At 45.2% G+C, this 12,374-nt stretch overlaps 1 protein-coding gene across 1 annotated transcript in view; it reads left to right on the forward strand.

The window, feature by feature from the left end:
• The window catches only part of LOC126438153 (L-dopachrome tautomerase yellow-f2-like), a 131,821-nt gene that overhangs the window by 102,231 nt on the left and 17,216 nt on the right, over window positions 1-12,374 (forward strand). The window contains exon 5 of the mRNA XM_050090531.1: window positions 9,264-9,504. Within this exon, the coding sequence (XP_049946488.1) occupies window positions 9,264-9,504 (241 nt within the window). The remainder of the gene's footprint in view (window positions 1-9,263; window positions 9,505-12,374) is intronic.

Consider the following 12,374-nt stretch of genomic DNA (forward strand, 5'->3'; position numbering starts at 1 on the left):
CACCCAGGCCACCTGATCTGTCAGTGTGCGATTACTCTGTGTGGGGATCCCTCAAGTCTAAGGTGTATCGCAACAAGCCTCACAGTCTTCAAGAACTGCAACAGAACATTTCGGATGAGACTGCAGAATACCAACAGTCCACCTTCGACACCCCTTCAGCAGTTTACTGACCAGGCCCCAAAACTGCTAAGAGATAATGGTGGTCATTTTCTACATCGTCTATAGTCTGGTTAATACTGTATTTCCTCTCCTCTGTTGTGTTTCTTTGTACCATGGAACTCTGTTATCTGGGCCACCTTTATTTGTCCAACTCTGTATAAAGAGAATAATAGCGGTCCTATCACACATCCCTGGGGCTCTCCTGACGATACTCTTGTCGCTGATGAATACTCGCCGTCGAAGACAACGTACTGGATCCTATAACTTAACAAGTCTTCGAGCCACTCACACATCTGTGAACCTATTCTGTATGTTATTATCTTCATTAACAGCTTGCAATTGGGCACCGTATAAAACGCTTTCCGGAAATATGGAATCCGTCTGTTGCCTTTCATCCATAGTTCGCAATACATCAGGTGAGAGTAAGGCAAGCTGAGTTTCTCACAAGTGGTGCTTTCTAAAACTATGCTGATCCGTGGACATAAGATTCTCAGCCTTAAGAAAGTTTATTATATACGAATTGAGAATATATTCAAGGTTTCTGCCATAAACAGATGTTAGAGAAGTTGGTCTGTAATTTTCCGGGTCCGTTCATCTGACCTCCTTATGCACAGGATTCACCTGCGCTTTTTTTCCTGTCGCTTGGGACTTTGAGCTGGGCGAGGGATTCGCCATAAATGCAAGCTAAGTAAGGGCCAGTGCCGTAGAATATTTTTGGAAAAGCCGAATTGGTATTCCATCGGAACTGGTGACTTATTTGTTTTCAACTCCTTCTGTTGTTTCTCTTCAAATGGTTCAAATGGCTCTAAGCACTATGGGACTTAATGTCTGAGGTCATTAGTCCCCTAGACTTAGAACTACTTAAACCTAACTAACCTAAGGACATCACACACATCCATGCCCGAGACAGGATTCGAACCTGCGACCGTAGCAGCCGCGTGGTTCCGGACTGAAGCGCCTAGAACCGCTCGGCCACAGCGGCCGGCAGTTGTTTCTCTACGCCAGGGATGCATATTGCTATGTCGTCCATACACGCGTCTGTTCGATGATCAAATGACGGTGTGTCTATGTATGATTCTCGTGCGTCAACGCATTCTTAAACATTAAATTTAAAACTTCCGCTTTAATTTTCCCTTCTGCAACTGCCATACCCGACTGGTCAAGAAGTGCCTGGAAGGAAGCCTTAGACCCACTTAGCGGTTTTACATAGGACCAAAATTTTCTTGGCTTCCCTACCAGATCTTTTACTAAGGTTTGACGGTGGTTGCAGTTGTATGCTTCGCGCATTGATTTTTTCAAAGACGCACGCATCTCTACTAACCTTTGCTTGTCGTTATTAAACCATGGTGGGTCCTTTCCGTCCTTCATCCACTTACTACGCATATAATTCTCCAGACCACTGCAATGTGCTTAAACTTTACCTATAATTTTTCTACGTGCATCTTACTGGAACCAAGTGATCTCAATTCACTGCCTACGTGAGATGCTAACAACTCCTTATCTGCTCTTTCTAGTAGAAACGCTCCCCTAGCCTCCTGTACAGATTTATTAACTTTCATAACCGTAGTTACTATAATCACATCCTGATCGCTAATCCCTATTTCCATATTGGCGTTGTCTATATGGTCCAACCTATTTGTAGCTACGAAGTTTATTTCCATTGCGTGTGGGCTGCCGAACTAGATGCTCAAGACAAATTTCAGAAAACAAATTCAAAATTCGCATGACGGTCTGTCTGTAACCGTGCAAAGAATCCAAAGACATTCCAATCCATAGGTGGCAGGTTAAAGTCGCCTCCAACTAGTAATGTATGATCTGGGTATTTACGCGCTACTGACCGAAGACATTCTTTGAATGACTCTAGATCTCTTATACGCGACAACTTCACTGTCATACGCGACTTCGACCTCAAAACAGACAGTATTTTTTTCAACTGAAATGAACTCTCCTCCTCATATAGCCTCTAACCTGTCTTTCCAATACACATTCCATGACTCGATAAATGTCTAAGAATTTTCCATTTGGGTTTCCACCAGCTCTTGGTCCCCAGAATAATTTGAGAGCGAGAACATTTCTGTGGGACAATGAATTCGGAAGCTTTGTTGCGAATACTTCGACAATTTTGACAGTCGAAGTGTCTCTACTCTGAATGCGGTGTGACTTCCCTTCCTGAGGATCGACTGGCGAGTGTTCATCACAGTGCCTAAAACTACTGCCTAGCCAAAAAAAAAAATCACGTGCACTCCACAAGCACTCTTCTAACCGAGTAGCTGCTTCCTTTGTGTAGCGCACCCTGACCTATCAAACCCTCAACCGTTAAAGCAGGTCTAGAATCTGCAGCCAAGACCATCAGATAGTCCACAGATCCTTTGATTAAGAGCCCACACTCTGCTCTAAATCAAAGGACCCCGATCAACTGTGGTAACAACACTGCAAATTGCGAGCTCTTCTTATACCCATGCATGAGGCCATTAGCCCTCACCTCTTCTACCAGCCGCTCGTATGAACTGTGGACGGTCTCAGAACCCACGCGACAAGCGTCGTTGGTGTTGACAAGAGTCACAACTTGCAGACGACTGCACTCCACACGTTCGACAGCAGCAGGCGAGACCGCCTCCACATCTTGAGGTCCCCGGTAGGCGTACCGAGTGCACATTGGCTTTTTTCTCAGCCCTGAACGCTATCTGCCTAAGGGCTCCATAATGCACCTGACGTTGGAGCTACCGATAATTAGCAAACCTCCCCGCCCCCCTACCCCACCCCTGTGTGCATGCTCGCACCCTTCTGAAGGAGCGGACACCTGTCCACTCACTGGGTGAATGGCCAAGGCCAGACGGCCAGTCTTCACATTGATCCTTCGCCTCGAGCAACGCGAACGCGTTACCACCCGCCACTTACTCTGCAGTGATGACGGATTCATAGCGTCGGGTAGACTAGGAGATGTGTCCGAAGCAGAAGTCATGAGCGAAACAAGCGATACCTGAGGTGTCCCATGCCACGCACCAGATTCTCTACCACCGCTACAACCCCAGCATGAAGGTGGCTGATTGTAGCCAGAACTGCTCGCGAACTGTGGCCAGCTCCTCCTGCGTCCGCACACAGTATGCACACATTCTACCCAACCTAGCAAGACTAACTGAAAAAGTAAACTGTAAAAGCAGACACAATACTTTATATGAAACTTGCTAACCTCCTGATGTGCTACCAATGGATGCTGTTGCGTTAATGAGCCATGTATCTGGTTATTCAGAAGAAATGAAAACTGCGCTACAGACTTCCTGAATTCACACTAACAAAATGCGAGCTTACGCCTCTTCAAGGGAAACACGAACGAAATTTAATATACTACGAGGACAAGACAGGAAAAGATAAACACTTAACTTGCCGCTCTGTAGCTGTGTATCAGCCTAGAGCCGGAGCCTCACTGACTGGGCGTCTTTCTAACTTTACACGCATACTTCCCCATCAACAATCATAGCAAGATTCGTTACATATTGTACAGCAGTATCCCGGATTATGATATATGGCACGATCGATTGCGTCGGTTGGCTTCTAAGCAGGACGGGAAACCTCTGAGGAACGAAGGAATTATGTGCGCTCTATGTCCAGCAGGTAGAGCACGGCCACTACCTTTTTCAGCAGTTGGCAAATCTAATTTTTGGCGTCGGTAGCTTACTAAGTACTTGTCACTCTGAGGTCATAAAACTCTGTCACGCCGCCTCTTCTGCCCCATTCTCCTTGTGCGGACCTTTGCGCTTGCGCGTTGGGAAGATGCCAACGGTTATCAAATTTGGCTCCTTATAATTTGGACAGGGATGCGCAATGATGCCCCCTGTAAAGCTCCGTCATTTTAACGAGGCGCAAACAACTGTTTCGGTTGGAGCGTTGTAGCGGCCTACAGGACGCTTCGACATCATCACATAGTAAAAAGACACCACAACCATCCTGCCCCCCTGCCACTTTGTCGCTTCAACGGAACCCTCAAGGGTGCAATAATCTCTCTGATTTATCACGAAAACTTTTCTTCGACAGTATCTGCAGTGTAGAGGTTAAGTTTGGCTTCTAGAGTGAAGGCACGTTGTCCGGTACTGTGTAATCATTACTTGTTTATTAATTTACTAGCAACTTCTTATTTCCCTTTAAATGTCGGTGTTTTACTTCTGGTTGTCTGCAGGGAGTTTTAGCTGCAACCATCTTTCGTGAGTGCTGTTATCGACATTGCGAAAATGCATGGTTTTTATACACATGAATATTTTAATGACAATTTTTTTGTGCCTTGTAGTCTCTGTCAACTTCCTCAGTTTGTTAGCTAATCAGTTTAGAAACCGTTGCAACTAGGGACGTCTTCAACTGTCATATGCGGTCAGGATTAAGGCCAGAAATTTTATGTAATTAATTTTCCCACTGACAGCGCACAAAGTAAAGATCCTCTCTTCCCCTCATTTAAACAGAATGTCTCCCTATCGAGCAAACAGTTGCAAAATGAATCAGTCTTCTGACCAAGCCCGCATCCCGTGGTCGTGCGGTAGCGTTCTCGCTTCCCACGCCCGGGTTCCCGGGTTCGATTCCCAGCGGGGTTAGGGATTTTCTCTGCCTCGTGATGGCTGGGTGTTGTGTGCTGTCCTTAGGTTAGTTAGGTTTACGTAGTTCTAAGTTCTAGGGGACTGATGACCATAGATGTTAAGTCCCATAGTGCTCAGAGCCATTTGAACCATCTTCTGACCAGATTCTTCTTGATCGTGGTGGTACCGACACGACCAATGAAAGAAAAAGTAGGCTGCAATGTGAAATACTACTACAGAATATCATAACAAAATAGCAGCATTTATACGGTAACACGCATGTGAAAACGATATGTACAAAAATAAATGAGCGCGAGATTACAAAAAAAAGGAAGTCGCATAGTATGGGAATGGGCAGTGAAACTAATGAGATACCTGTCAGACTGCATGGTGGTACGAGCATACTGCAAATACGGAAGAGGACTAACGTGTAATTTGAGATAAGTAAATTATTTCCCGATCTCTGGATAGAAAGTTATTAGCGAAAATAAGGAAAAAATCTTTGATTTACAGCTGACCTGCTAATGATGATAAAAATCCAAGTAGTTACGTTTTTCTAACAATTTTAATTTTCTGTAGTATGCGCTACATTCAAAGCAGTTGTTCAAAGTAGCCTCATCGAACTTCTGTACAGCCATGATACGGTAGCAAAAAATCCTGTCGTATGCGTCTGCACATACCATGTGTTATTCAATGGATGTCGCGAATTACTGGTAGCAATTTCTCGCCTGGTTTTCCGAACACGTAACTTTTCGTATGACCCGACAAGTAGAAATTAAGATGAGTCACATCCTGCAAACGAACTAAGAACGAAGAAACCATCCAGATACTGGGGCTAAGTGCTTGAGGGAAACTACGTAAACGGCACTCTCCTCATTTGTGCTAACACTGCAGTCCATTTGGTGGTCGCAGTTGGATCTTAACGCACAAAGGAAGACAATTGGGGGCACATAGCGTGCCCCCGCCCATCCCCAGGAATGTGTAGTATACAGAATTTTCATATACTTCCAGAAGTGATTTCGCGTGATTCCACTATACCTCGCATTTAGTCAACTGTAGCATTAAGTGGCTGATCGCAGTAGGACTGTACTGCGCTTCAGCAATTGATATACAACTACGTTTGTGGAGTCTTGCCGACGCCCCCACCCAGTCCCCCTCCCGTATAAATTTCTGCGGATCTTATGGTAGCGCGCCGGAACAGAACGCGAATTTTTTAAATTAAGCTGACGTTTTTCTTCAGTATCACAACAAACTGTACATCGAGGCGTCAGATCTTGATCAGGCACTGCTGACTGAAACGGTTAGCTACTATGTCTCGGACATTCAGGTTCAGCAGACCGAGGATCACTAATTGGTTCCATATTTCTAGATTTACAAAAGGCTTTTCATACCGTTCCTCACAAACGGCACTGTTCGTAGTAATTGACGGAAAGTCATTGAGTAAAGACAATAAATACTTGGACGTTCTCTAAGGAAGTGTTACAGCCCCTCTTCTGTTCCTAATCTATATAAATGATTTGGGAGACAATGTGAGCAGCCATATTAAGTTGTCTGCAGGTGATGCTGCCATTTACCGTCTAGTAAAGTCACCAGAGGATCAAACCCAACTGCAAAATGATTTAAGCTATGTATGTGTATGATGCAAAAAGTGGCAATTGGCCCTGAATAATTAAAAGTGTGAGTACTAAAAGGAATCTGTTAAATTTCGGTTACACGACAAATCACAAAAATATAAAGCTTGCCAATTCAGCTAAACACTTAGGAGCTACAATTACGAACTACTTCAATTGGAAAGATCACATAGATAATGTTGCGACAGAACACTTAGAAGATGCAACAAGTCTACGAAAGAGACTGCCTACAATACGCTTGTCCGTCCTCTGATAGAGTACTGCTGCGCGATATAGGATCCTTAACAGATAGGACTGACGGAGGACATCGGAAAAGTTCAAACAAGGCCAACTGGTTTTCTATTATTGCGAAATAGGGAAGTGAGTTTAACGGATATGATAGCTAGCTAGTTTGGCAGTTATTAAAACAAAAGCGATTTGCGTTACAACGAGTACTTCTCAAGACTTTTGTAGCCTACGTTCTCCTCGAAAGTGAAAACATTTTGTCGGCATCTACCTACTGAGGGAGAAATGATCATTCTAGTAAGATAAGAGAAATCAGAGCTTGCACGGAAAGATTTGAGTGTTCGTTTTTCTCAGGCGCTGTTCGAGGGTGTAAAGGTGGAGAAAGAGAGAGAAAGTGGTTCGATGAATGCTCTGCCAGGCGCTTAAGTGTGAGTAGCAGAGTGGTCACAATGAACTCACTGCCAGGCACTTTCGTGTGAGTTGAAGAGTGGTCACAATGAATGCTCCACCAGGCACTTTAGTGTGAGTTGCAGAGTGGTCACAATGAATGGTCCGCCAGGCACTTTCGTGTGAGTTGCAGAGTGGTCACAATGAATGGTCCGCCAGGCACTTAGGTGTGAGTTGCAGAGTGGTTGCAATGAACGCTCTGCCAGGCACTTACGTGTGAGTTGCAGAGTGGACACAATGAATGGTCCGCCAGGCATGTGTGAGTTGTAGAGTGGTCACAATAAAAGCTGTGCGAGGCACTTATGTGTGAGTTGCAGAATGGTCACAATGAACGCTCTGCCAGGCACTTACATGTGAGTTGCAGAGTGGTTACAATGAACGGTCCGCCAGGCATGTGTGATTTGTGGTCACAATGAAAGCTCTGCGAGGCACTTACATGTGAGTTGCAGAGTGGTCACAATGAACGCTCTGCCAGGCACTTACGTGTGAGCTGCAGACTGGTCACAACGAACACTCTGCCAGGCACTTTCGTGTGAGTTGCAGAGTGGCCACAATGAGTGGCCCGCCAGGCACTTAGGTGTGAGTTGCAGAGTGGTCGCAATGAGCGGACTACCAGGCACTTCCGTGTGAGTTGGAGAGTGGTCACAATGAATTGTCCGCCACGCATGTGTGAGTTGTAGAGTGGTCACAATGAAAGCTCTGCAAGGCACTTACATGTGAGTTGCAGAGTGGTCACAATGAACACTCTGCCAGGTTCTTACATGGGATTTGCAGAGTGGTCACAATGAATGGTCCACCACGCACTTAGGTGTGAGTTGGAGAGTGGTCACAATGAACGGTCTGCCAGGCACGTGAGTTGTAGAGTGGTCACAATGAAAACTCTGCGAGGCACTTACGTGTGAGTTGCAGAGTGGTCACAATGAACACTCTGCCAGGTACTTACATGTGAGTTGCAGACTGGTCACAATGAATGGTCTGCCACGCACTTAGGTGTGAGTTGCAGGGTGGTTGCAATGAAGGCTCTGCCAGGCACTTACGTGTGAGTTGCAGAGTGGTCACAGTGAATGGTCCGCCAGGCACTTACGTGTGAGTTGCAGAATGGTCACAATGAACGGTCCACCAGGCACATGTGAGTTGTAGAGTGGTCACAATGAAAGCGCTGTGAGGCACTTACATGTGAGTTGCAGAGTGGTCACAATGAACGGTCTGCCAGGCACATGTGAGTTGTAGAGTGGTCACAATGAACGCTCTGTGAGGCACTTACGTGTGAGTTTCAGAGTGGTCACAATGAACTCATTGCCAGGCACTTTCGTGTGAGTTGTAGAGTGGTCACAAAGAGTGACCCGCCAGGCACTTAGGTGTGAGTTGCAGAGTGGTCGCAATGAACGCTCTGCCAGGCACTTACGTGTGAGTTGGAGAGTGGTCACAATGAACGGTCCGCCAGGCATGTGTGAGTTGTAGAGTGGTCACAATGAAAGCTCTGCGAGGCACTTACGTGTGAGTTGCAGAGTGGTCACAATGAACACTCTGCCAGGTGCTTACATGTGATTTGCAGAGTGGTCACAATGAATGGTCCGCCACGCACTTAGGTGTGAGTTGCAGAGTGGTCGCAATGAATTCTCTGCCAGGCACTTACGTGTGTGTTGCAGGGTGGTCACATTGAACTCTTTGTCAGGCATTTACGTGTGAGTTGCAGAGCGGTCACGTGGATGCAGATGTAGATTGCAGCGCCTTAGCACTGTACAACTTCGCTCAGTACATATACAAACCATCCATGAAGCATGATCTCCACTTCAAGTGGAACGTCGACACAGGTTTCACGTGAAGAGTGACCTGGAATTCTATCGTAGTCGACCTACATTTTACACGAAGGACAAGTGTCAAATCTCCTTCAATGCACATGCTCTGTAACTTGTGTTCTAGTTTCCAGCGGTTCTACCTCTAGATCACTGGGTCCCGGGTTCGATTCCCCGCCGGGTAGGAGATTTTCTCTGCCCAGGGACTGGGCATTTGTGTTGTCGTCATCATTTCATCATCATCCTCATCATTTGTGACAATGGCGAGATTGGACTGTGAAACAAATTGGACTGTGAAAAAATTGGGGCTTTGTACGGACGCTGATGACCGCGCAGTTGAGCGCCCCACACCCAAACATCATCGTCATTGCACATGTTTTCTCCGTTTAAAGAACTTGGCCATTACTGTATTGTCCATTTTGAGACTTTCCACATGTTGGCAGCACTGCCGCTGGCACCACCTCGTGGTTCCGGTCGTTCCAGCCGGTGGGCAGCCGCGGGGACCGCGGCCAGTCCACAGGCAGCTTCCTGGACGAGCGAACAGGCGTGCTCTTCATGATGGAGGTGCTGAACCACCGCGTCACCTGCTGGAACTCGCGCTCCGGGCTCCCCATGGACGCAGAAACCATAGGTGTCGTCGCCGAGGACGACGGTACCTCGTTCATCTACCCCAGTGACGTTAAGGTACTTCTACAATTACGCTTGAATTTATCCTCCAGAAATCACTTAACGGTACAGTTCCGCATAAGCTCACTACAAAATATGTCACCTCCTCAAAAACGTGTACTGCTCACTTTGGAGCGCTCTCTAAGGCTTTGCACTTATTTGGGCAGGGGCTAATGATGTTTGCCAACATGACAAAATACAAATGTGATTATTGTTGGAATACCACACAGTCATGACTTGGCTAAAAGGTTGTGTGAATCAAGAAATCCACTCCACAAACAGAAAACTAAAAAAGTTGTGAAAGATTCCCATAATGCAAGCTTTATTATTACATATAATAAAAAAGAGCTATACACAGCACATTAGCTACGCGTGAACGCAACTGGTAAAGAACTGAAGGCCACTGGGATTCATGAGTCATTGAAATCGAACAGGAAAGTTTACAGAATATCTGTAGAACTGAAGTAGATTAAAAGTTAGTCAAACCAGTGACAGGCACAACTCCCATAAGAAGAACGTCAGAATCTTTAAAAGCAAATAGTATATATGTGTATTATACAATTAGTCAATAATAAACCATACTCAAGGGATCAATGCAAAAGTTAAAAGAAGTACCGAATGAAAATAATCCAGCAACAATTGTGACAGAGAAGAACACATCTTATAAGGAGACAGAAAAAGTTGTAGAAAGAAGAACAGGAACACAAGTTCAGGAGGTGGGAATCCCACCAGGCTGTATATGACAGTCAACCCGCAAAAAGAAACCACTACCAAAGGGCCAGGATTGTTGGTGGGATCAGAGGTTGTTCCACAAGAGAAAGTGCTTAGCAAAGGGATTCAACAAACAGAAGAACAGGTATGGGACGTACTGTCACAATGCACTAGGATTAAAGACATTAACTGAGCCTAACACTTCAAATATAGAGACAAATAGCTTCAAGAGGAATGCAGATAGAGACAAACTACTCACTTTTCTACAAATCAACACATGTTCATTAGAAATAAGGTTTTTACAATTACAGCGTTTGTGTAGCATTGTCGATATTGTATGTGTATCAGAGCACTGGTTAACCCAACTTCAAGTAAATACAGGGTGTTACAAAAAGGTACGGCCAAACTTTCAGGAAACATTCCTCACACACAAAGAAAGAAATTGTGTTATGTGGACATGTGTCCAGAAACGCTTACTTTCCATGTTAGAGCTAATTTTATTACTTCTCTTCAAATCACATTAATCATGGAATGGAAACACACAGCAACAGAACGTACCAGCGTGACTTCAAACACTTTGTTACAGGAAATGTTCAAAATGTCCTCCGTTAGCGAGGATACATGCATCCACCCTAATTCGCATGAAATCCCTGATGCGCTGATGCAACCCTGGAGAATGGCGTATTGTATCACAGCCGTCCACAATACGAGCACGAAGAGTCTCTACATTTAGTACCGGGGTTGCGTAGACAAGAGCTTTCAAATGCCCCCATAAATGAAAGTCAAGAATTTTGAGGTCAGGAGAGCGTGGAGGCCATGGTATTGGTCCTCCTCTACCAATCCATCGGTCACCGAATCTGTTGTTGAGAAGCGTACGAACACTTCGACTGAAATGTGCAGGAGCTCTATCGTGCACGAACCACATGTTGTGTTGTACTTGTAAAGGCACATGTTCTAGCAGCACAGGTAGAGTATCCCGTATGAAATCATGATAACGTGCTCCATTAAGCGTAGGTGGAAGAACATGGTGCCCAATCAAGACATCACCAACAATGCCTGCCCAAACGTTCACAGAAAATCTGTGTTGATGACGTGATTGCACAATTGCGTGCGGATTCTCGTCAGCCCACACATATTGATTGTGAAAATTTACAATTTGAACACGTTGGAATGAAGCCTCATCCGTAAAGAGAACATTTGCACTGAAATGAGGATTGACGCATTGTTGGATGAACCATTCGCGGATGTGTACCCGTGGAGGCCAATCAGCTGCTGATAGTGCCTGCACACGCTGTACATGGTACGGAAACAACTGGTTCTCCCGTAGCACTCTCCATACAGTGACGTGGTCAACGTTACCTTGTACAGCAGAAACTTCTCTGACGCTGACATTAGGGTTATCGTCAACTGCACGAAGAATTGCCTCGTCCATTGCAGGTGTCCTGCTCGTTCTAGGTCTTCCCCAGTCACGAGTCATAGGCTGGAATGTTCCGTGCTCCCTAAGACGCCGATCAATTGCTTCGAACGTCTTCCTGTCGGGACACCTTCGTTCTGGAAATCTGTCTCGATACAAACGTACCGCGCCACGGCTATTGCCCGTGCTAATCCACACATCAAATTGGCATCTGCCAACTCCGCATTTGTAAACATTGCACTGACTGCAAAACCACGTTCGTGGTGAACACTAACCTGTTGATCCTACGTACTGATGTGCTTGATGTTAGTACTGTAGAGCAATGAGTCGCATGTCAATACAAGCATCGAAGTCAACATTACCATCCTTCAATTGGGCCAACTGACGGTGAATCGAGGAAGTACAGTACATACTGACGAAACTAAAATGAGCTCTAACATGGAAATTAAGTGTTTCCGGACACATGTCCACATAACATCTTTTCTTTATTTGTGTGTGAGGAATATTTCCTGAAAGTTTGGCCGTACCTTATTGTAACACCCTGTATATTTATTCCCAAAGGTATTTTGTTGCAGACATAATGTGTAGAAGACAAAAAGAATGATGGGACTGGTATTTTTCTCAAACAAGGAGTAAAATTTTCCGAAATTCATTTATCTACATATTTCTCATAATTGGATCGCGAGTTTAGTTGTGTAAAACTGGAGAATGAGAATGTAGTTAGTCTGTATGGGCCTCTAGATGCATATGTAATTTTTTATTG

Source organism: Schistocerca serialis, unplaced genomic scaffold (assembly GCF_023864345.2).
Source record: "Schistocerca serialis cubense isolate TAMUIC-IGC-003099 unplaced genomic scaffold, iqSchSeri2.2 HiC_scaffold_1261, whole genome shotgun sequence".
NCBI lineage: Eukaryota > Metazoa > Arthropoda > Insecta > Orthoptera > Acrididae > Schistocerca > Schistocerca serialis.